At 39.8% G+C, this 25,403-nt stretch overlaps 2 protein-coding genes across 2 annotated transcripts in view; one reads left to right on the forward strand and one right to left on the reverse strand.

Annotated features, from left to right (window-relative positions):
• The window catches only part of TTC13 (tetratricopeptide repeat domain 13), a 45,561-nt gene extending 41,551 nt beyond the window's left edge, over positions 1-4,010 (reverse strand). Inside the window, exons 1-2 of the mRNA XM_086461019.1 lie at positions 3,776-4,010; positions 142-236 (exon numbers count right to left, since the gene is read on the reverse strand). Coding sequence (XP_086317145.1) covers positions 142-236; positions 3,776-3,995 — 315 coding nt within the window. The 5' untranslated portion in view covers positions 3,996-4,010. The remainder of the gene's footprint in view (positions 1-141; positions 237-3,775) is intronic.
• Positions 4,011-4,253: 243 nt separating this feature from the next.
• Positions 4,254-17,972, forward strand: ARV1 (ARV1 fatty acid homeostasis modulator). The gene is made up of 5 exons (XM_086461020.1): positions 4,254-4,352; positions 13,923-14,042; positions 15,748-15,901; positions 17,143-17,367; positions 17,851-17,972. The coding sequence occupies exons 1-5, from the start codon at positions 4,254-4,256 to the stop codon at positions 17,955-17,957; spliced, it is 705 nt and encodes a 234-aa protein (XP_086317146.1). The 3' UTR covers positions 17,958-17,972.
• The last annotated feature ends 7,431 nt before the right edge of the window (positions 17,973-25,403 follow it).

The raw sequence follows: 25,403 nt of genomic DNA on the forward strand, positions 1-25,403 counted from the left end.
GGACTTATGACTACTGATTAATAGATTCTATTTGTAGTTATTTGGCTGAACTTCATTCTAACTGGTTATGCAGCTGAAGTGATCTGCAACTTCAATGACCCACTAAAAATTGGTTTGTACATTATATTCTTGATAGCATACCAGAATTTTTTCAGTGTTGAGAGAAAGCACAGATTCACAAGCTGAAGATCCTCCTATGTCACAGTCTGATTCATGGAAGTGTAAAAATGATGAATCTGGGGGGAAAAGAGAGAAAATACCTTTAGGAACTCAAAGAGTTATATGTATGTTCTATTATCACATCTCACATTTCCTCATGTTCATCTGAACAGCTTCCCCATTGGGCACTCCACAGGGCAGAACTTTCGTGAAGTGCTTTCTGTCCATGGCACTTAGATCTGCACAGCCAGGGAAGCAATAGCTGGCGTGACTGCTTTTATAGAATTAGTTTCATCACTACTTCTACTCAATGCTTTTGGCTAAAAATACATGGGGGGGGCAGGGAAAGGAAGGTGCTAAAAAAAAAAGGCGGGGGGGCCGTTGCGGGATTTAGATAAAAACGGAGGAAGCTGGAAGCAAATAAGAAAAGTTTGGGGTAGACATGTTCCCATTTGGCATTATGATTCCATTTTCTGTCTCTAGAAATTTAAGGCAAAAATTATCATTCCAGTCCCAGAACAGAAAATAAATGGAATGGACCATACAGAGGCAGGGAAAGAGCTGCTGCTGGAAGTCCAGGAAACAGAGGTGTAGACTGTAAAAAGCAGACAGAATAGTAAACTGTAATTGACCGAACATATACAAAAGTTCTCATGCATATTACTAAGAAGGCCATTACAAAAAGTGTAAGATTGATTCAAATCCATGAAAAGTCAAATAAGAGTTTGTTGGCATAGCAGAGAAAAAATTTAACAAAGGAAATAAATTAACAAGTAACAACAATAATCAACAAACCCCCCCAGATTGATAGACTATAGAAGTCACTATTTCACCTATGTGGTACTTTAACTGCTATCCCAACAGAATTGTTAGCTTTTAAATCTTCATATCTTAAAGCTTTTATTAACTCAAAATATTTCAAGAGTAAACAAGAAAAAGCAAATAAAGAGCATTATCTCTTTGATTCCATGTCACAAATACCAAACTCTACCATCCCCCCTAATGTTTATAAATATAAGCTTGATGCTAAATTCAAAAGACCGGGGGTGCAGTGGGTGTTTCTAATTCACTGTCACAGGCACTTCTATTCTTATATTTTGATTACATAAGGGTTGCAGTTAGTAAACTCCCCATTTTTCAGAAGTACAGTGCTAAAAGAGAAACAGCCTTCTTACAAAGAGAAGTCAAAATAGTATCTAAAATCGTTCCTTGCAAATAGAAACTTGGAACTAAGTTGAGCCATAAGCAATAACTGGTGGGAGAAGTTTTACAACAGAAGCAAAAGTGCTGAAAAGCAGAAGGTCAAAGTTTAAAGTCGGGGAGTCCTGTAAGAACAGTGGCTCACCACCCATAGTTTCCAGAAAAAGTGTTGCCAGCAAGAGGTTTCAACACTGCCCTTTGTTCTTCACGTTGGCCAAACTCTCCTGTACTATGGCAGCATTATTAACACATTACTTGTTCTGTGTGGTGCTCATAAGTTAGTGACAGTTAAGAGCCATTGCTGTGGACTCACTGAGCAATTTTTGCTTCACAAACCAAAACAAAGAGGTGCAGGTATGGTCTATCTCCAGAATAATTTTCCACATAACAGCAAGAATTTAGTGAAGGAATTTTTTAATAAGGTGGCAGGCAAGAAGAACAGACTACCTGTTACAAGCTATAGGGGGAAAAGGACCCTTCAAATCTTGGGGCAACAATCTGCTTTACTCACAGGAAAGAACAGATCTGCCTTTGCCTGCAGGATAGATGCAGTCCAACCTGTACCACGCTGCCTCATTAACAATGTTATGAAAAAGCAGAAACACCAACCAGAGAAATTACCGTGGACCTTGTAGGAGGTTACAAGAGAAACCATGTGAGATAAAAAGATTCTCAGCTTCTGGGAAAGCTGTACTAAAGCAAAGACTGAGAGCTTAAGGGAATTTTTCAACTGGCAATTTATTTAGCCACAGGATTTAAATAGCAAGGAGTGAACCAGTATACACCTATTTCAGTGTAAGTATGCTGTTCTGTAATTACGGGCTATCTTATTATCAGTGTATGCGAAGTACCCAAGGTACCTGATGATTTAAGCAGAATTCCTTATAGCAATCCCAGTTACACTGGTCTCTTTAAAACAATATTCACCATTAAATCAAATCTAATCTTCCAAATACACCTCTGAAGTAGTATCCCGAGTCAATCATTCATATCCTAGTAACAGAAGAGATGTAATCAAATGCTTTGCCATTTATTAACTTGTATGGTATACAGATTTTATCTCAACGCTGGGTGAAGGTCTTTTTGGTTTTATGCTTAAGCTTGAAATGATTTGGAGCAACGGTCACCTGAGAACTTTCATGATCTGAATTAGTGTTTACATACTATGGCTCTCAGCCACTGTAGCCACCCAAAAAAAAAAAATAAAGCAGCTGATATAAAATACCTGTTTAACACTGCTGATATAGATAAAAACTAATCAAAGAACTTTTAAGCTGTGATGACAAAAGCACACATATAGAGGGGAAAAAAAAAAAAGTAGGAACTCATAACAAGGTATTTCTAGGAAGTCTGTAATTTTGAGTGGATTACACTAGCTGCATATTGTCCTTAGGGACCACAGCAATTGTTGATATGAACATGGACTTCATGAAATAAGAAGAAGAAAAAAAAAAAACCTGCAGACAGCTAAGTAGTCATGACACATCACTCGTTATTCTCACGTAAATGCGAGCGTCTCTATATTGCACTGAATTGATAAAACTTTTTTTCTTTATCTGTATTACATGTACATTGTGATTCAGACTAGCATTTTTGTACTGCAAGTTCACACTATGCTCACAATGAAAGACTGTAACAGATTACTCAAGTCATACGATCCTGATGCAACAGATATTTAAGCACATGAAAAATAGTTTTAACGGTGCCTGTATTACAACGCATCAATTAACTTGAAAAAGACCAGATCTGCTACCTGAACTTGGCGCTCGTAAAGCACCCAGTTCACCAGCAAAATATATACAACTGTAGCCGAAAATGAATTAAGTTGTATTCGACTCAATAATACAAACACGAGGGGTTGGCACTTCTGTGCGCTGCTGAGTGCTGTGATTAAAAAGCACGCAGAGTCCAGCGGCTCGACTTGGCATGTTGGCGAGTGGGACAACAGGAATCTTCCTGCGTGATGCTACAGGCCCTACGGTTCACCCGTTCAAGGGGCGAGGGCTCTTCCTCTGCTCAGCGCCGCAGCGGCAGCCTCTGCTCCGCGCCACCCAAGACTCGGCGCTACTTGGGGGTGCAGCTCACACAGAAGGCGCCTCAGTATGAGTCAGCTGAACAGCACCAACGCGCACAGCCCGTCCTCCCGCCGCCGGGACCCTGCACCGCCCCGGGCCGGCGCCCCCTCGGCCACCCGCGGCGCCTCAGCGGGCAGTGAGGCCTGTCCGCGCTTTCCTCTCCTGCTCCCGCCGCCCTCCGCAGGGGCGAGGAGAGGGGGCGCCCACCACCACCCCCGGCCTCAGGGCTCCGCAGAGCGGGCCGGGCCGGGCCCTGCGGCGCCGCCGTCCGCTGCGCTATCAGCCTCTTCATCCCCGCCCTGGGGCCGGGGCGGTCACCACGGCACCGCCCCCCGACTCACCGCGCTCGTCCGAGTACTGCTCTGCCCACTCCCCCGCCGAGGCGCAGCCCCCCGCCGGACCCTGCCGCTGTCGGTGCAGCTCCTGCTTTAGCAGGGACAAGGCTGGGTACTGCTCGGTCGAGGCCAGCGCAGCCCGGAGCAGGGCCAGTACGGCCAGCGGCACCCACAGCCCCCTCACCGCCCCTGAGCCGCCGGCAGGTGCCATCTTCCCAGGGCGCATGCGCACCGGTTCCGCCTCGGCCGAGGACGGAGGGCGCCCGCCCCTCCCCTCCCACGGGGCAAGCGGGGAGAGGGGGCGCCGCCGCGCTGCCCCCTGGGACATGGAGTTCCTCGCGGGCGCGGCCTGGTCGACAGCAGCAACAGAAAACCACAACTCCCGGAATGCACCGCGGCGCGGGTCCGGCCCGGCTCCGCCCCCGAGCGCGGAAGCGAGGTGGGTTCGAAGCTCTGGACGGGCTGGGCTGCGCTTTCGCGTGCCATGGCGGCGCTCGGCGCCTACCGCTGCATCGAGTGTAACGGGGAGGCGGCGGAGCTGTACAGGGACTACCAGCGCGGGGTGCTGCGAATCTCCATCTGCGTGAGTCGCGGCGGCCGGCGGGCGAGGGAGGCCGGGGGGGAGGGGTACAAGCGGGAACCTTCGACGTCAGCAGGCGGCGGCACGTGGCGGCGTGCCCGCCTGCACGCGGGCGCCTCGGTCCCGCCCGGCGGGGCGCGGCGGAAACTGCCCTTGCTGCTGGGCCTGGGCCCACGGGGCGCGTTCCCTGGCGGCTCTGCCGCCCGCGGGCTGGCCGTTTTCTCTGGATCCAGGTGTAGGTTTCCCGTTCACCGAGCTTCCCGCCACCATTCCGCCCGGTTCCTGGAGGGCACCTGGGCGGTAGCGCTGTCCCGCTCCGTGGTCAGGCTGCCCCGGTGCAGCAGGGGACCGGGTTTGAGCTGATTCCATGTGCCTGCAAAGGCCTCTCTGCCGTTTGCCCAGCTACAGCGGGAGTGCTTTCCAAACCGGTATCAGCACGTTCGGGCTGCTTACTACTCTCCCTTCCTACTCTGCCGCTCACAGAGTTTGGGTTTTTTCCATAGTGTTTTCATAACATTAAAATAACTTTTTTCTCTTTTAGTGTGTCCTGTGTTTTCTTGAAGACTTCTCAGCTGCCACAAAAAAAACATTTACCTTTTTAAGCAGTGTTCTCAACTATTTCTGAATTACTGTTTTCAATTTTTGGTAGGGTTTACATAGACTTGTCTCCAGTGCTTAATATTAACTTTTTTTTAGCATTAAGAAAGTTTGCCCTATATTTCAGTGTGGGGCAAAAACCCCAGAATTTTGGAATGGAAGGACCTGCAACTACTTATTGACTAAGCCTTTGATGTTTATCTGTGATTGTTTCACAACATCATATCTGTGCCTTATAAAATTGGGAAACCTTGTGCTTGAACCAATTGCTGAATATTTTGTGTTTTGTAAGGAATTAGTTGTGTATCATTCAAACTTCCTTTGTGGTTGTTTCCCCCAGTTTTGTAGCCCTTAGCATTTTGAGAATGCTGATAGAAGATAGGTTAATTGACTAACCGTGAAGCTATAAAAGTAACAGGTGACCAGAAAGCTTTGTATGAATCCTGTGATGAATTCTGTTATGACTTTGTAACTTCGAGTCATTCAAGCATTTCTTAGATCAAAAATAGGCAACGAGATCGTAGAGGTCTGTGGCCGGTTTATATTTGGGGAAATAGTGGTTAGCTCAGGCTGAAAGATGTACATGTTTGATATCATCCTCTGCTACCAACAAGAAAACAAGGTAGGTACAGATTAATGATGATAGTAGAAGGAGCTTATTCACATCTTTCTCTTTTCCAGCCCTGCAGTCAGTTAAAATGGCTTGTGCCGTAGAGCGTAAACCAGCTGAAAATGTACACAAAAATCTCTGCAAACATTTCAAAAACTGGAGAGATCAGCTGTTTTCTTAGGTAAAAGACAAACAAAGTAAGAGAGATTGGTTTTTGCTGGCATTAGACATGCACACTGCAAGGAAAAATTGACTGTTAGTTGCTTTTTTGTGTTAGTATAATGTATCGTGTCTACCAGCGGACATGAACTACATCAGATCATTGGTAGTCAAAATCTGTCATTGGTACATGATAAAAATGTAAATGGTTGTCTTTGGAGCTCTTTCATGTGGAGCTTCAAACACGTCTTTGAAACCAAGGACAAGTTGGATACAAAAGGACGAGTATGAAGCTTATGCCTGCAACTATATCACATAAGATTTAGCACATCTTGTAAACCCAGGTCATCAGTGGTTATTAATTTGGCTATGATAATCTCTAAGGCAAACTGGGAGCCAGTAGATGGCACTCGTTCCTTCTAGCATTTAACCATTTGAGGACAGAAGATCCTGGTCTTCCAGAACTGTGGCATTCCATGTAGAATCAAAGACTTAAGTCCCAGATGCTGTGTTCGTCACAAACGCCAAACTTTTACAAAAAGAGTAAAGAACAGAGTAAAAGACAGAGCACAGCGTCACGTGTTCCTAGGAAATTGGAATTCTGTCCACCTTTCTTCATGCAGGTCCGGATCGGTACCGTTTTTCACTTAACTCCTACCAGCCTGTTTCCTCTCTCGATGTTGTGGGTTATCATGGCTCTGTTTCAGTCTTAGTCCTAGTTGCTCTTACGTGGTGCGTGTCATATCATCTCTATGCCTTTCTCCATTTCTGGCCATCCAGGAAGTGCTGAAGAGTAGGAGTGGTCTACATGAGGAACAGGCAATATGAAGCGCATTAGTAAGAAACATGTTAGCTCACGATTTATAAAGTGGAGATGAGAATGTTAGACGATTACGAAGATTGAAGGAGTCCTTCAGTTGAACTGAGTTCAGCTTTACTTGCATATTGCAGGAAGCACTGCTGTTGTCTCCAGCTACCAAGATCTCAGGGTTTCTAATAGGGCAATTCTTGGTTTACTTTTTTGTTTTAATCTGGAAGAATAGCTTGGTCACTGTACTAATCCTCTGCAGGCATTCTACTCCATGCAGACAATAATGTGCTCCATCCAGAGACCTGAAAATTTGGTCAGCATCATACTACTGACTAGTCAAGTACAGAATGGCATTTAATACCCTTCACAAACTTTCACAAGAATTGTTATGATGAGTTTGTCAGTGTTATGGATCATCTTAACCTGAAAATAATGATAGCTTAGAAGTCTTTTCCACTTCAGAAAATATGAAGATTCCACTTCTTGGTGTGAAACATGATTTATATCAGGTATTTATAAAACTTAGAGTGTAGGCTTCTAAAAACTTGGGAAAAGCTGAAGGTATTTAAGAAAAATTGGAGGTCTGAGGTGAGATTAGGAGGTGTGATCACACAGCCTGAGAACAGTTTTCATCTGTGGAATTATAGCATTGAGTACTGCTACTCCATTGTAGCTTAAGAGAGAAAAACTGTAAAGCAGTAGAATTGTATAGTGATTCTCAAAGTGAGACCAGTGGGCATCTAGATAATTACTTTGTTAAAAAGCTTTGGGATACTGGTGTTTCATTCCTATTTTCAAGTAGTATATGAAAATACTGACACAGTAAGGGGAAAAAAACAAAACAAAACAAAAAACCTAACCCAACATTTGTTCCATATGATGTGTAACATAAAGGGCCCCAGAAGATTAGGAACAAGCAGAACATTGCCAAGATCATCACAGTTTTATACTGACCTACAGACTTGCCCCAGTTCTAGTTTAAAGTTATCCTTAATATATTAATAAATCTGCATCTAAAAGGTCTTTGCCATTCTCAGGATGTTTTCGTCATTCCAAACCTTTTGGAACATCATCTTGAGGTTGAAGAAGCTACGTTCTCCCAACAGCATCTTGTGTCTAGTCCTATGTTTATTTTTAGGATGAGTTTAACATGATCTGGGTGCAATTTTTAGGGGGAAGGTTTCAATTGGAATGCCTAAGCAAAATACCATCATTCTGTATTCTGTTATTAATCTGTTGAAGAAAAGAATGGATTTTTTCCAGGGGCAAATACTAAAACCTTCCGTTAGGGAACATCTGTTTCCAGCCCACAATATTAGAGTACAATTTTGGAAATTCAGCTTAATATTCACGGTGCTGCTTCAGTTTAGTTCCTGCAGCATTTGTTATTGCTCTTAAGATAATTAAAAGTTTCTTTGAGTTCCATATTGTAATTTTAACGCGAGCAAGCATTAAAGACCTGACAAGTATTAGTGTCCACTCTGCAAATAAATTTGCAATGGATACTGAAGAAACTAAAGAAACCTTCTTCTATCAAACATAGAAGTCCACAAAATACCGTGAAACTCAGGATGGAAAGGTCCTGTATTTTGTTACGAGCTCTACAGTGTGGCTAACTGCCACAAATTCTTCCAAGTTCTGTAACTTTTTTTTTAGTCCGTTTTGTTTAATCAAGGCCAGTTTCAGCAGAAGCCTAGCCCAGACCCCTGGTATTGTGCATTCCTTCTTGCTCGAGATTCACACTTAGTGAAAACCTTTTTCTTACCCTGCATATACTTTGCTGTGGAAGTGCCATTACAAGAGACAGGTGGACTGTCGCTCCTTAGAAAGAACTTAAAGGTACTTAAAAACAGATAATAAAGTTCTGAGGAAACTCACTTCCTCAGGGAGACCTGTTCAATATGCTTTTTCTTCAGCAGGCTGACTGGGGGGTGGCAGGAGGTGTGCAGGTGTCTTAGGATTGCCTCTGACAAAGGTGACTTCTGGTGATTGCTTTGCAGCTCGTGAGTCTGGTCCTAGTTCTATGCTGTGAACATGCTGATGTTTTCCCTATTCCGAACCAGAAGCGACAGTGAAAGTAAGCTTGGGTTGCTCTTTATAGAGGAGATTTCTGATAATTATTTTGAGATCCTTAAAATTTAAATGATCTGCAAATAATACAGCAAATCTTCACTGAATATATTACAAAACAACCATTAACAACAGTAACAAAAGTTACTATAGTATTACTGTAGTTACTTGCCACTGTAGTATTAATGCTGGGGGGGGGGGGGGGGGGGGGAACCACATTCAGCTAACCTGCAATAAATTCTGCAAAGAGCCCTGAATATAAAAGGAAATTAGCAAACTTGACTTACTCAAAAATAGAAGGAAAAACATGCAATTTTTTTAAAAAAAAATGGTTTGAATTACGTATATGTTGTTGTGTTTAAAAATCAAGTTTAAAAAATGTTGATTGTTCCAGACCCTAACAAAGGGAAAGAAATTATTCATTGCAATATGTGGAGTGCAATCAGGATCCCCCTTGTGTTTTGTAATAAGAAAGCCAAATTGCTTGAGCACTGCACACTTCATTTAGCTTTTCTGCAATTAAAAAATAATTGAAAATCTCTTTTATTGCAGCAAGGCAGAGAGACTGTAAATGTTTTGAATGCAAAGCATTTATGTGGCAAGGTAAAGAATCTGTCAAAAGCACAAAGATCATCCTGGAAAAAAAAGTATGTTGCTTTTCTTATTTACGTAACTCAATCTACAGATCAACTCACTACTGGAAAACTATCATACAGGAAAAATTATAAAACTATATTTTTAATATCAGTTTTCTGAAATCGAATGCGTCTGAAACAGGGCTGGTTTGTTTTTCAGCTTATTATGACACTTAACCGCATCTCTAATAAAGAACCCTTTCATGAAAGCAGCACAGCTAATTACATTTTATTGTTTAAGGGTGCAACTGGGATTAAGTGCACTCTTGCAAGAGGGTGGATCTGTATTCGTTTGCCCTGTGAACCTGTGTAAATGGCCCTAAGTTCATGTTGAAACTGTGTAAATGTTTTTAAAATTTGCTGTATGTGTAGTCCAGCAAAAAATTGTAGCTTAATTTTGCCAAACTCCAAACCCTGGAAAAAGGAATACTAAAATGAGACTGTTTCACTGGTGTTTCTAATGTCCAGAGATTTGCAAACATATTCCTGGTGTGGTTTCATGGTATTTTTAGTTCAGGATGAAGCTTGGTTATTCAATGTATATTTTTATTTTCTGCCGTGTTCTATGGCTTCCTCTTCAAGAACATTTTTCCCTTTCACTGCCTCCATCGCAAAATACTCTACCTAAAAATTCAGTTATGTTTTAATGTTGGAGAGAGCACTCTAAAGAAGTTCTGTTCGTATACTTTAGGAACTTTGCCCTTTCACGACAGTAGGTATTTCCTCAAATATTTGTACGCTATATTGTTTGGCATACGTTTGTGAGCTGTGTTTGCAGTTGAGTGTCTTTGATGAACAAAGAGGTGTGTCTTTTGAGTAGTGTTTTATAAAAGGCTGATAAACATGCAGTCAATTATCAGCACTTCTTTTGTCTTATTTAATACAGGTGAGATGTTAAAACATATGTTACTTTCCTTAACTGTATTTGATTTCTTTGATCAGAAAATCTGATATGCTACACTATGAAGAACATGGTTGTACAAGCTTTTGAAGATTTCTTTTTTTCTTAAAGCTGTCTTTGCTCATCTTTTAGAAATAATTTTAAGATAACTAAGCAAATTTCAAAGTTATGAAAATGGAAGCTTTTTTCTTTTTTTTTTTTTTGAAACAACAGACAAGCATTGTGAAATGTTCCTAAATATTTGATTAATCAAACAGTTCCTAAACTAATATCCATTTAAGTTCATTAGAATATTAAAATATATTCAACACACATTTTTAGGGGCACACAGTTATCTATTAGACTTCTGTGTGTTAGTATCAAATATTCGTAATTTTCCTTAAATTTACGGTGTCAAACTTGCCCTTTCTCTTCTGCAACATAATCTGAAAATATTTTTAGTCTGGAAGTACTTTTAATCAAAGTAATGTCTTTTTTTTTTTTTTTTTTTTCCCCTGTTTCTGATGTCAGTTACATAATTAAGGAAGAAAGTAAAAACTGGTTAAAAACATAGAGAAATACAGTTACTGTTATCAGTTTAGAACTGGTTATGATAACTGAGGCATTTTATTGAGAAAGCCCAAAGAAGACTGGAAAAGCCTGGTTTTGTTAAAGATTCCTTAGGTCATGCTGAACCGGCCTTTGACTACAGTTGTGCAGAACTGCAATTGGGAGTGGGACATGAGCACCAGTATTGTGGTTCCCTCTAAAATAAGGGAACCTGACTAAAATCTTAAACGTAAGCGTGCAAGCAGTTCTCCATAGCTGAGCTGCTCATACTGATCTTCGCTGGACATGTTGGGGATTATCAGTGTCCATAAAGCTACATCACTTTGACTAGGTAAAGCTATCTAGTTAAACCTATGTGTGCTTAAACTGCATTAACCCTTGCTTGCGTTGATTTTGCTGAAGTCAGGCTCTATGCATAAGTTTCCTTCCTAGGCATTTAAGGTTATTGTTAGGTGTTTTAGTAGTACAGCTGGGAAAAATAACAAAAAAGCCAGGTATGGAGAAAATTTTATCCTAGAGGGTCCATTAAATTCTGTGATGTTTTCATGGTATAGCAAGTGTCATCTTCATTTTGTCAGTTAGTCTATGGCAGTGCACATGTGAGTCTCCTGCGGTAAGGTGGTTTGTAGGTCTCACAGGTCCCTGAACGAGCTCATGCTGACTAGTCGCTGGCTGGATAACCACAGAGGACTTTCTCTTCATATAGTTGAGATTCAAATATAAATGAAGTATATTAAGAATAGGGCTCTGATCTAGCTCTAGAAGACGGGCAGATGTGACTGTGCGCGTGTCTGTATGCGCGCGTCCCTCCCTCTATGTGAGAAGTCCTTGAAGATGGCTGCTGTTCTGTGATATGGCAGATTTTCTTTTCCTGTTGAAACTCCCGTTGAACGCAAGAGAAGTAGAATTCTTAAATGTTTGCTGGTGGCATGCTGAAATACTGAATTAAACATCATTCTCACAGCTGCGGAAGATTTCGTTGTGGCTGCCAGAAGCTGCGGAGCAGAAGACCCATTCTTATGGTTAACACCACTATTTGTGTATTCATTTGTAATAGTCTCCTTGTATATCTGCAGTAGAATTTTTGTATTGTTTGTTAGGCCTGGAGGGTTGGTCTGATATATTTTAATTGTCTAAAATTCACGTCAGCTGTCAGTGAAAATTTTTCAGTACCTCTTAACTGCAAGGTTTTTGGTTGGGACCTTCCACCTGGAAAGAACATTCTTTACTCTTCTTAGAAAGATTTTTGACCCTGGTCAAAAACTGTTCCGTTGTAGGAAAATCTGAGAGCATAATAAATCCTGGGTTATGTAAGATATCCTTCATCTAACCTTTATGACACCCATTGTGTTCGAGAATAATCTTCTTTTCTATGTGCTTGTCCAGTGCTTGTGTGAATAAGCCTATGAAAAAAAAAAAATCGTAGAGTTTTCGTGTGCTACATCAACCCATAGATTTGACATATGTAAATTACCACCTATAAGAATATGTGTTCATGGTTTCCCTGTAGAAAGAGATGAACCAAGACACTGCCCTTAATTATAGTTGCAATTCCTTTTTCACTCTTATTGTAGCTGGTAGCTGTGGTCTTCTGTTAATTATGTCCTTTCATCTTGCTCATGTTAATTTTAGACCTGTCAAACTGTTAGTTAACTGTTGCTTAATTGAGTCAGTTTTTGAATTCATTACCTCTAACTTGTATACATAGGATTTTCTTTTCTAATCCAAATGAGTTTGTTGGGTTTTTCTCTTGAGCTGGACCAAGAAACACTGATTAATGTAGCAACATTCCTTAGACACTCTATTCAACTTACACATTTATTTGGATGTTTTTCTTTATATGGGTGTTGGACTTTTAAGTCATTTTGCTAGTAAAATTTTGCATTCTCAAATTTTCCAATAATAATTCTGGTAAATAGTAAGGCAAAGTTAACTTTGGACACTATAAAATTGAAGAAGACCTCGTTGTTCTTTCCTGGGAGTTTGTCTGTAATTGTGTGGTGTTTGACTATTACAGCATTTCAGAAAGCTGGGTGCGTAGATTTCTCTTCTGGCGGTTCACAGCCGTGCACTCATTAAAATGGAAATAGAGATCATTTCTATGGCTCTTGTACCCTGAGCATGGCAGCTAATGTGAAGGCCCAGGGGAGCGGGATTAGTGGAGGACAGGCTGGAGGAAACAAGTAGCCGAAGTGAAGGATCGTCAGCAGGAGAAAGCTGACCTGCAGGCAAGGGCCCTTCTGCGAGTGCACTTGTTTGAGCTGAAGTGGTTGCTGTGACCAACTGCTGCTGCTCCTCAGCTCTGCTAGAAGTTCTTTCCCCCATGGGTCTGCTAGATGAGCCTGTTGTAAGACTGTTACTGAACCGTACTGTTGGCAGTGAGTTTAATAGCTTTTTGTTAGCCCTTCTCATTTAATTGAAGTCAAGGAGTGATCGCCCATGCAGGTAAGTCAATAAATCTGAAGGGGGTCTGATGACAAGCAGTTCCTAGGGGTCTGGATGAAATAACCTCTCTAGTAGGCACAGTGGGAGCCAGCAGATGTGTTGGAGAAGTAATGGTCTAGTGTCTTACCACTGTCCAGTAGCAATCTCTGATTCTTTGGCTGTATCTGTTTGTGACAACAACATTATCAGTATTGTGTCATTGGTATTTGTTCAATAATGGAAAATCAGTTGGAACAGTATGGAAGAACAATGCAACAGCAAAAAAAAAAAACATTTACTGTCATCTTGAAGGAAGAAAAAGGTAGGATGGGAGGATAAAGCATCTCTGAAAAGAAGGAAGTGATAGGAGAAATTAATTTTCTTTCCAAAAAATACAAAAAAAAACCCCAAAATACCCAGTAGATGAGCCATGATCAGTTAACCTTTAACAAGATACTGGTGAGTTTCTTGAGTCTTGGGAAAGTAGTTTGGTTTTTTGTGTCTGTAGGGCACAAAATAAGTACATCCTTGCAGAGTTTATTCTCTGTGTTAGTCTGAAGCCTGTAAAAATCGATAATGTATCTTTATGTTTTGTAAGGGAAGTCTATGTGTCAACTATCGTGTCAAGGGAGGTGAAGCAGGTTTTCTGGATGGATTAAAAACCTATTGGAAATTAAGATTATATTAAGGAAAGACTAAGAATTGAATAACTAGTTTGGATTTATGCAGTTGTGCTAAGATTATAGGAACATTTCATAAACTCTTGCCTTCCTTCCCCACCCACCCCCCCTAATTCTTCTTATTTTGTGACTTTCAGAAATCCTGCCAGAAACCTGTGGACAAATACATTGAGTATGATCCCGTTATCATCTTGATTAATGCTGTTTTATGTAAAGCACAGGCGTACAGGCACATTCTTTTCAATACAAAGATAAATGTAAGTTGGTATGTCCATACCTTGTGACTTTTTTGGTTAAAGATATATTTAGATTTGGTAAGTTGATTGTAACAGTTGTAAAATTTTAGAGACTGTTCTTCTCCTGCCCTTCCTCAGGCTCCAGCAAGCTGAACCAGTTATATCATGAATAGAACACATGAAATCTCAAACTTGAGCTGTTACTAAGAAAGTTACTGTCTCCACAGTAGTGAGGCCACAACACCAGCAAATAGAGCAATCATTTTACATGTTAAAGAGAAGAGAGGGAACTGTATGGAACTGTTCATGCTGTTTTCTACATCCTCTAATTTGCCTCTCATGTTAATTGATGTTACAAGGACGATGTGCTAAACTACATTGGAAGAGAAAGATCTAATTTCAAATTAATTTTCAAAATAAATTTCTGTTGGAAACAATTCTTTCTGAAATGATCTATATTAGTGTAACATACCATGTTAACAATACTATGCCAATTAAACCTACTGTACTAATTTCTCATCATTTTCTTCCTGAGTAATTAATCACGCCCTCAAAACTATAGCGAAAGATAGTGGCTTTCACATGAAGGAAACATTGTTGATGCAATTACGTTGTAAACTTAGTTATGCTGGCCAGGCTGGAGTGTAGAGGTGCAGCTTCTGACAAAATTCCGTGTTTTTACTTTAAGGACTGATTTCCCAGGAGAACGAAGCTGATCCAGAGCGAACTATCCAAGCATAAGTGTGTGCTGTGTTCATCTTAGTACCTCTTGGTCAGTCCAGTGTTAAGCAGTGTAGCTAAATGCACTTGCCTCGTCTTTCAAGCATAAATATGACTAAAGATTTTTAATTAATTCAATGCTTCTGGAGTCTAGTAATGATATTTTCCTTGAGGCTTCTGGAAGAACTATTCCGTCTGAGGAAATTTCGTCTATTCAAATAAATTGAGTTGAATTTTAAACTAGCTTAGCCTGTGCATGTATATGCAATTGGCATAACTAGTCTCTAATGGAGAAAGTAGAAGCCACACACAGAAATTGCATTCGTATATTTAAATCTGTATAAAATCAGAATTCACCCCACATACGCGCTGGCTTATAGACTCTTTAACGTGGAAACACGCTAACTGTGGGCCTTCGCAACATCATCTTTGCGGTCACTTCAGAAAGTATTTTTAAGTTTTGTTTGGTTATGTTGCTCCATTTATTTTTGGTTCCTCACCCTTATCTGAACTAAGAAATGTTTTCGATACAACTATGCTGCCAGTTTCTTCTAATGGAGATGGTCCCAGAGGAAGGAAGAGAAATGAGGCTATTTAAAGCAGTTGACTGAATGAAGTAGTTGCCCTTAAACTGAAATTTTGATAGTATAGTTCTACTAGCTACAGCACAATTTTGTTTTTATATTCCTAACTAAAACGGCCTTCCTAATTTTAAAAAAAGTATAGAGCAGGCTTTAAAAAACATTTATATTCCTTCTTCTGTATGGAACTGTTTATGCAGTTTTCTGCAAGTAATTTGCCTGTCGTGTCAACTGATGGTGAAAGGACAATGTGCTAAACTAGTGGCTCAACAGAAGTAATTCGCTTATATTTCTAAACAAAAATAATAAACCTACAGAGCTTGTTTGTGTAGAGATGTTGAAATGTATTTTAAATACCATTTTCATACTAATGCTTTAATTTATACTGATTTAATACTAATGCTTTTATTATTCTTTTTTACCAGATTCATGGGAAGCTCTGCATATTTTGTTTACTCTGTGAAGCTTATCTCAGGTGGTTGCAACTACAGGATTCAAGCCAAAATATAGATCCTGATGACTTAATCAGATATGCCAAGGAATGGGATTTTTATAGAATGTTTGGTATAGCTTCTTTAGGTAAGATCGATGATTAGTTCATGTCACTATCTACTCTGTAAGCATTGAATAACTTGATGAGTCTTTCAACAAGCCCATAGTGCAAAAATTAATACAGAATGGATGTCATGTCCAAGCCAGTATGTTTAAATGATTATACATATACTCTAATTTGCCTTCATTTTGGTCCTGATTAGAGTTCAGACTGATAATGATCAGTATTAGATACCAAAACAGTGAAAAGTTACAATATGCAGAAATCTTCATCTGAATCCACTTGAAGACCAATGTAGAGCTCAGCATTATTCCATGTGTCAAGGTTTATTATTCATTAAGGTGATAAAACATTGAGGATGATCCTTACAGAAGTAAACAACAATTGGGAAAAGCTGATCTGGTGGGGTTTTTTTTAAATGAATACGCAAAAATACAGAGCAGTGTCATCACTGGCAAAGAGTAGATACTTCTGTGCTCTTAGACTACATTTGAAAGTAGGGGAGGAGGTTTGTTTTGCTTCGGTTAATACTTTTATTCTCATACTTTTTCTGGTGATAGTGTTTAAATCAAGCCCACAGATTAAAACTAGTATTTCCCTTAGACATTCAGAGTTGAACTGAAGTAATTTATTGTCTGATGTTGCTCTAAGTAAGTCTTCATAACATGTCAGTTTTCTAGTGGGTGTAGAAAACATGTTGGAACTAATTTTTTCAGTAGTACTTCATCTATTATAGTTTTTGTGAGAGTTGCTTTGACATCTGCTTTAATTCCAGTGTTACACAGGGATGCGGTGTCAAAAAAAGTCTAATAGCTCAATGATATTTTCACCTTAGTGTTCTTTTGCTGGATGGAAAGGATTCGTTGATGGTGACCTTTTCAAAGAAGACAAAGTACTGATTTTGTTTTACAGGCTAACAGACAATTGAAAAAACCCTCTCCTTTTGTTAGAAAGTAAAGAGGTTCTTATGCTAGACTTCCTGTGCTGTTTGGTGTCAGAAATTACATGTATAACAACCCTACAAATAGAATTCTGTGGTAGAATTATTCTCAATTTCAGGATACTGAGTTAGTTTAAGTAAGTAATAGTAATATTTGCCTATTAAAATGAACACAGGAGGTGGAGGACATGTTCATATTTGTGTTTGTCTTTCAAATAGCAGTGGCTTGGTTGCATTTGGGACATGTCATTTCACTGAAATTCATCCAAAAAGGACTTGATTTTGGTGCTTCATTCTCTTTTTCCAACTCTTCTTATTTCCTCTTAGAACAAACTTCATTTTTGTTTGGCATTTTTATTACCTTATGGTGGATGAGACCTGAGATGCTGAAAACAAAGTCTGACTTCATTTTACTTCTCAAAGCACTGTTGTTGTCCAGCTATGGAAAGCTTTTGCTAATTCCAGCTGTTATTTGGGAGCATGACTACACGCCTTTGTGCCTTGCATTTATAAAAGTGTTTGTCTTGATATCAAATTCTCAGGCAATTAGAGGTATGTTTTAACTTTTTTATTACCACATTGTATGTATAGACTGTGTGGGAGAAAATGCAGCTGCTACAGAAGTCATTTTGTTATATTTTTTAGTCTTTATGAAACGTGTCACTGAAATAGCTCTAGCTATTAATAAAAAGTGAATGAAACAAAACACTTAAAAAAAAAAAAAAAAAAAAAAGAAAAAACAGAAAAAACCCACCTCTTATACAAAGAGATGATGGTGACATATGCTGTATTATATCATTAGATCCATCAGTTAAAATTTGAGACAACTCATCATGGATCATTGAAGCATAAAATAGAATTCTTTGCCTGCCTGGAAAATGAAAATTTTGTATTAATTTTATGCATGATTTTGGAATGCAGGCTTTTAACAGATTTGTGTGATTTCTTATACATACAAATTAATATGAATTCTCACCTGGTTTCTATGATATTCCTAAATGGTAAGTGATAAATTTGTTCTATTTTCTTTTGCAGTTACATTGAACTTGAACCGAATGCTCCCTTGGTTGGCCGTCGTCTTTGGATTAATTTTGGAAAATGGTGTGGTCTGCTTGTTCCAGAAAACGGGATGGATTGTTTGAAACGTCAGCCCAGTTCTGAAGAAATACCAACAACATGATGATCATTTTCTAAGAATGATCTCTGCCAGCGGGCTCCGAAGACACTATTTTCATAGGGATGAAGAAGGTGATAGATAATAAAAACTTGCATTGGCGGTGAGTGTAGGCAGTTTTAGGGTGAATTGAACTTTCTCATTTTAAAAGTTTGGCTGTTTAATCTGGTGACCCATAAAACTTCAGCCTTAGCTTGTTTTATTTTCCCATTAAAAATAAGAATGTGTCACTATCCTAATAGTTTTATAAATCTGGCTGCAAAGCTATGGCTGTAACAAAAAAGGTACACTAAAAAAATTCAGCACTGCTACCAATCAGTGCATTTTGGCAGAAAGAGGAGGATGAATTGTTCCCTTAAGAGGAAGGGAGTCAGTGGAAAAATTTAAAAGCCAAATTTGGTATTTCCACAAAACCAGATTTTCAAAGAGAGAAGTGAACATGTGCAAACAATTTATTAGAGAAAAGGCAAATTTTGCAGAGTAAAACTACAGTGGGAAAACTAAGTTGCATTCTCTGGAATGTTTATGTAACAATCCAAAATAATACAAACATCTAGTTCTAGCGTAATCTCTAGAAACTCAGGTTTAACTGGCTTAAAATGTAGTATTATCTCACAAATGATGCCACTTTGCTCTGAAAGCTGAAAAGAGAGTGAAAGGACTCTGGCCCCCAGCATACAAGGTTGTTTAGGATACCACTTCTTCTGCATTTAATATTAAGCCACATCCCTCGCACCCAGCCCTCAGCTGGCAGCAGGTTTAGCGGAAGAAAAAGTAAAGCATGAGGCTGCTTAGCAATAGAGTAGTACTTGTTAAAAAACAAAGAAAGAAAGAAACAAACAAACAACAAAAACCCCAACAAAAAACAACCAAAGCGCAAAACGTGTTTAGGTCTGAATTAGTAAAGAAATATAGAAGTTCTGCACCTTTTTCCCCAGCAGGCAAAGAGAGGGCTAGATGGCTCACAGAGGAACTGGCAGAATCGGTTTCCACAGGACAGTAATTAGGACATGAAGATACTTCTTTTGTGCAGAGTGGTTTCCATTACATTCCATTCAGTGTTTAGTTCTCTTGCTTCAGTTCTGGAAGGCTGTACCTATCTATAGGTACTACTTCCATTCTTCATTTTCCTCAGATGCAGTCTCCTATCTGTGTATTGCAAAATGCATCAAATAATGTTTTGGAACATCTTCAAATTAATTCTAAACAGGTTTAGAGTAAGTCTAGATTATGACCACAGAGGACATCAGACGTGTTTGTCTGATGCAACCGCCCACGCCACGGCAAGTTATCCAGTCAGAAAAGCAAATGGTTGCTGATTCTGTTTTAATAGATCAGGGGCTGACACCACTCATGTGCCATTTGTGTTACACTTTACATCTTTCTGAGCATGTGGAGAAGGCAAAAAACCCAAATTGCAACCTCTCTTAAATACGTGAGACAGGTTAACACTACAACTGCCCCAGCAAGTGCATAGTTGTGAAGGTGTATGAGAGATCCACCTTACTACTGGTATGAATCAGTGGCCAGACAATTGAGTGTAGGCGTGCAATTGCTCACTGACTGAGCCGCAGCTTTGGCAACACGGTACCTAGAACATGCTTTGCTTTACATAATTAGATTTGGGAAGATACTCTGCCCCCAAAAGCTTTTTTAAAAACAGTGCATTGCCAAAGGTGCTTTGTGTAGCGCTTACCTTCTTCCCACAACACCAGCACATAGCATTGCAACAGAGGCTGCAGGTTGAGAAGGTCCACAGAGAGGGAAAGAGCAGTAGATCTTTTGTAAGAGCTTCAGGGATACTGGTCTGGCCTGCTTTCATTTTCCCCCTTTACCTTCTGCCTTGAGTTTAAAAGGGAAAGAAGTTCTGCTGCAGCAGAGAGGATGACAGAAGAATAGGCACTAGGAAAATGCTGGTGCCTGCTGAGACAAACCCTGTTTGTTACTGTAGCTGTCATCTGGCTTTTACCCAGCTCTGTTCAGCTTGGTATGACCTTAGTGTTGCAGCTGATAAAGTGTCTCACCATTCTGTATGTCCCTCTTCAGGAAATGTATGTTCTTTCTTCCACCAGGTGTTTTTTTTTTCCTAACAGCGGTGCTTTGGTTTGTTCCTCTTAGGTTAGATTTTTTTTTTTTTTTAATTAATCATATTTGTCATAGTTACACACAAAAGATCTTTTTTCAGAAATTCTCCCTTGTCTGCTCTGACACTGGTTTTAGTCTGAAGACTGAGTGGAGCACATTTAAGTGTGACTAATGCAAGGGGGAGATTTAGCATTACATGTAATGTAAATATTACCTGGTCAGCAGCAGAATTGTAAATACAATTTATATACATTTTGTTTGGGGACAGTTTTCTTAAATTACATTTTATTTTTAATTTTAAAAAATTGACTTCAGGACATTTTCCAAGTTTTATTCAGAAGACCTAGAATGGACATGAACACATTCCAAAAGAAGAAATGCTTATCTGTTGTGTCACGTGTGCCAATAACAAATCCGTTAAGAACTTTGTAACGGTATCAGGAGCCACCACTGTCCTCATGCAACTTTGAGGATGGAGAGTAAGAGCTACAGAGCTGTGGAACAAAAGGTGTTATACAGGTTTTCAGTCTTCAGAGGCATCATTATTGACTAGTAATGTAGGATACTCTGCCTTGTGTAGTCTTATGGCTACTCATTCACCAGAACTAACATGACAAACACACTAATATTTCATAAGTCTAGGTGGAACTTAAGGATGCTCTCTGTGCGTGGGGGCAGATGTGTGCGCATTTTTTATGGCTTTGGAAAAGGGTTCCATGCAGCACTTTAGAGAGAACTAAGACTATTTTAAGGTCCTGCCTGTTTAAGACATTCATCTCTCTCTCACTTTTATTCCTTTTTGTCTTTTGAGCTCCTCTTCTTTCATAAACTTTTTGTAATGAAATAGTCATTTGTGCTGGAAGATGTATGACAAATAGCCTGCCTTTCCTAGGTGTCTTCAGTTGCTTCATTGACTTATGGGAAAGGATATACTTGGGTTAAAAATATAACAGCCTGCAAATGAACCCATGTAAAGTCTTTGAGTTTTGCTTGGAATCAAAAGGGATATCATGGCCTATGGGAAATTCGTGGGCCTATGGAGCAAATTCCAGAATTCTGTCAGATGAAATGCACAGAAGAACCAGTGATGTTATTCAGACTTAGGTTGAGCAATGGTTTAGTGATTGCGCAGTGGGAGCTGGGAGCTCTGGGTCCATAGGTTGGGTAATGAGTATTTAGAAATTAGTTTATACGAAATTGGAGAATTATCGTATAAGCTAGGAAGGGTTAAAAGAGGATGTAGGTGTCAGGCAGGCTTCTACAACGTTAAGAATTGAGAAGACTATAAAAACTTAGGGGGGTAGAATGTCAAGAAAAATTAGTATGTAAGAAATGATGTGGTATAGATGAGTGTGTGATTAAGCAAATACACAAATGTCCTACTCCTAAGTTTTCAAAGGATGAATGTGAAGGAAGATTATTTATTGCAGACATTTTTGTAGTAGTCTAGGTGATGACATGAAATGGCAAAGGATGTCTTCTGAACAGTGAAGTCTATGCGTTTTCCTAGAAAGGTTGCTGATAACCTTATTACCTCAATGGTTTGCACTCCATCCTTGAAAACACGCTTTGTACAATTGGTAATTCTGCTTATAAAGAGAGAGAATTAGTCACTGTGAATAGGAAGAGCTATGCAACAGCAGAGCTTCTCCCTTCATTCTGCAATAGTGTGTGTTGCATTAGGTTTTGCTGGCGGAGGCAAGGGCTACTACCCTTGTGACCTCGTGCAAATACAGACAAGTGAGGCCTTTCTTTCACGACAAGTCGTATCTCAGGCATATAAACTGCCATTTGTTAGCCCAGTCTTCACCGAACTGAAAGTAAAATAGGACATCTGCACTGGAAAACTGTTAGCAGCTGATTTCTCATAAAACAAGAAAGCCATTGTTTTTCAGGAGCTTGCATACTTCTGCAGTCCACCAGCTCTTCCCCAGTTGGGTAGTGTTAAGCACCACAGTGCCACCTGGAGTTGAAAAGTAAAGCACTATTTTTTGAAAAACTGGAAGGAACATAAAAGCACTAAAGTACATATTCTTTGATTAATTTTTGTTTAGTAAAATCACAAGTTCGAGCTTTAAAATTATCATTCATTTTCAGTTTGGAGACATGTTAGAGTGACATTAGTGATGAAAAACGGGTCACAAAATACTTGTTTTGGTGACTTGGTATCAAGGTCAGTTCAATATATGCACCATGAAAGCTATAAAATGCAAATTATTTTAGCACGGCATCTCTTTAAGACATAAACAGTCCTGAAAAGCTGGGATTATTCTGAGTAGCCTCCCTGAGCTCTGAGAAAATTCATGTGGCAAAAGACATAATGAATGCATTCCTCCACAGCTAAAAAACAATAGGAATTTTGTTCCTGAATTAATTTGAAACCCAGGTTGCTGCAGTTAGAATTTGCAGGAAGGTGTACATGACAAGATTCCAGTTTTCTCTCCTGCCTCTTATAATGCTGTTCTGACCTTCTTTGTCTTTCCAGTAATGCTTACTGTATTACCGAGGTGGCTAGAAAGAAGATCTGAACATTAGGAGCTTTGCAAAATCTTTTTCCTAAACATGATCTTCTGTCCTAAACTTTTAAAGCTCATTTGAGCCCTCTGTAGATAAATGGTAGGTCTGCAAAGCTGCTAGGAGATACTGCCAATGCTGTTTTAATTGCTATTCATTCAGATAATAGATATTGTTTAGGTTGGTTTGGGTTCCCCCCCCCAGGTAAAAATGTGGTTTAATTTCCTTTTCATAGTAGCATGAGTGTGAACTCATACAGTTTGTACATGTGCTGGCTGCTGCAGAAATAAATCCAGATGACCCCATAATTTCTTATAATCTCTAACTGTAATTCTGAGTTCATTTTTATGCAAAAAGACTGTTGTCTATAAGCTGCACAGAAGTGCCTGCCATAGCCATCTGAGCAGAGGGGTGGGGACCTGAATCCTTATCCTGGCTATAAAACCAACTACTGTTGTGACCTTGAGCAAGTCATAGATGTGGCTCCATAAAGTGATTGTTCCTCCACCATCACAGGCATTGGGGGAGGATTAATTTGTTCATGTCTGCTTAAAAAGATGAAAAGCATTAAGTCCTCTCAGCTGCAGGTTGTTGGGAGTCAGTGAACACCATGAATGTCAGGTACTGAAACAGACATCCCAGGAGCCAGTGAATGTGAATATTTAAGGTGACATGTTTAACGTCTTTGCTGTGTTATGGGAAGCTTTAATTCTGACCCTTGCTGGCATATGGTTCTATAACATACATATCTGAAGACTTTTAGGGGTATACACAGCAAATCATTAATCTCTTATCATTAGTTTTAAGTTGCTGCAGCTGCTGTGTGCCAAAATAAACTGGAAATTAGTTGGCACATTAACTGATCTTACCTTCGGCTATCTGAAAGGAAAATTAAGGTATCTTATTTGACAGTTTGAGGCTTTGAGTTAGAAAGCAGAGGTAGGTCTTGCATAAAAATTGGGTTTTTTTAAAAATACTACAAACAATTGTTATCTTTTCAGTAAATGAATCCAGTAAAATTGTGCAAACTTAAACAAGAAAACAAAATCTTGCCAACATGGAAGCGCTTCTACTCACCTTGCCCTCTCTTCTCAGAACTGCTAATTCACTCTGAGCATCTGTGGCTGCTACCTTTATAGTGATTCCCTGCCACACATAGTGTAGCCCATCCAGTGCTGTCATACATGCATCACTCCTAAACTTTGATCCCTTCTTTCGTCTCCACTTCCAGTCTAAAGCTTTGGTTCTAACCTTCAAAGCCACTGATGTATCACGTCCTGGCTACAACAGAGATAGCATCTCTTTCTCTTAGTAGGACTACAGTGTTCTTTTGATCATCAGAAATCAAAAGCCAACAAAAGCGTAATAATAACTAGGAAGAAAACATTCTCCAGTGAGAGCACCCGCTGCGTAATAAATGCCACATAACAGCACCAGAAAAAATGGCTTGGTCTTTGGAGGATAGGGAGAAGTGAGTGCACCACTTTGAGCATACTCCTTGTCACTTTTTTTCAACAATAAGAACCTCTGTTTCCCTATGCGCACATTTCTCCCACTTAGTGTGAAAGTGGCAGGTGGGTTGCACAGCAAGGAAAACACAATCCATCTCTTGCTCATTTCATCCCGGGCGAGAGCAAAATGAAAATAAGATAGTCCTGATCAGTAACCAAGTTTTTCAGGAAGGGTGGACAGATTATTCAAAACCCTTCTTTTGAAAAAGCAAATTAACTTTGCTGTACATGAACAAAATGATAGGTATTAATTTCTTTACATAACCACATGACAAGACTTAGTCTATATTAAAACTCGCATCTTTTCAAATTTTATTTTCTTTCATTTTAAGTGGGTTTTTCACTAAAAACTTTACTGCTCAACTGAATTGTGCCATTTATCTAAATGATGTGTATGTGTGTGTAGATGGAGAGGGAAAGTCAACCCTATTCTTATAGCCTGTGCATTTTCTGCCTTATATATGTATGAAATTGTGCCACTTCTGACCCTATAAAGGTCCTACACTGAAAGAAAAGGCCACCTGGGAGAAAGGCACCTTACGCCCACAGTAGTTTGACTGCTGTGCACCAGGACAGATTGTATCTGTTTAAAAAAAAAAAAAAAAAAAGTCATATCCCTGATAAAAGAGCATCAGAAACACGTACAGATATGTCTCCCTTCCCTCATTGTTACTGATCTGCTTTCATTTAAAAAAAATGCCAGCATCATGATGCTAATTAATTCAGCTGCAGGAATGCTTTGATAGAAAGTTCAGAGAGGTGTTTTTAGTCCTTGACAATAAGTCCTGATAGAGAATGGCAAAACAGGAAGCCCTCGTGTGTGGATCTTTCCTCTCTATAATGGGGGGGGGGAAGGTGTTGTCTGTAATTTCATGCCATTATACCGAAAATTGCTGGCTCCTCTAAACTCCTCGCAGCAGCTGCTCCTGAAGGCTCAGCTCTTTGTCCTGAGCTGGCAGCTGCCTCTGCCACTGCTCATGGGAACAGTTTTGTTACCACAGAATCGGCTGGGGCTAGAAGTGAACTCAGAGGTCATCCGGTCCGTCCTTCGACACTCCTGACAGATGTTCTCACTGGCAGGTGGAGATCCTGGCTCTGAGAGACCAAAGCTAAGCCGCCTTTCCTAAATTAGGAAACCTGTCAGCTCTTACTGTGTGCAGTAGCAGTTTGATGCCCCATTCTTTTTCAACTATGACCATTTACTCAACCAATATGATTTTGTGAGAACATAAGATTTTACTTGAGGAATCCATTGTGAAGATGGTGGCTTGATCTTTTAGTAAGTTTGTGTCCTCTACTTTTAT

Source organism: Leptosomus discolor, chromosome 2 (assembly GCF_034619465.1).
Source record: "Leptosomus discolor isolate bLepDis1 chromosome 2, bLepDis1.hap2, whole genome shotgun sequence".
NCBI lineage: Eukaryota > Metazoa > Chordata > Aves > Leptosomiformes > Leptosomidae > Leptosomus > Leptosomus discolor.

Excerpts from the sequence above, each read along its gene's own strand:
- ARV1 (XM_086461020.1), top strand. The coding sequence starts at position 4,254 with ATGGCGGCGCTCGGCGCCTACCGCTGCATCGAGTGTAACGGGGAGGCG. Across the intron at positions 15,902-17,142 it reads GTTTGGTATAGCTTCTTTAG|AACAAACTTCATTTTTGTTT; the intron begins GTAAGATCGATG and ends ATTTCCTCTTAG. Across the intron at positions 17,368-17,850 it reads AAATTCTCAGGCAATTAGAG|TTACATTGAACTTGAACCGA; the intron begins GTATGTTTTAAC and ends TTTCTTTTGCAG.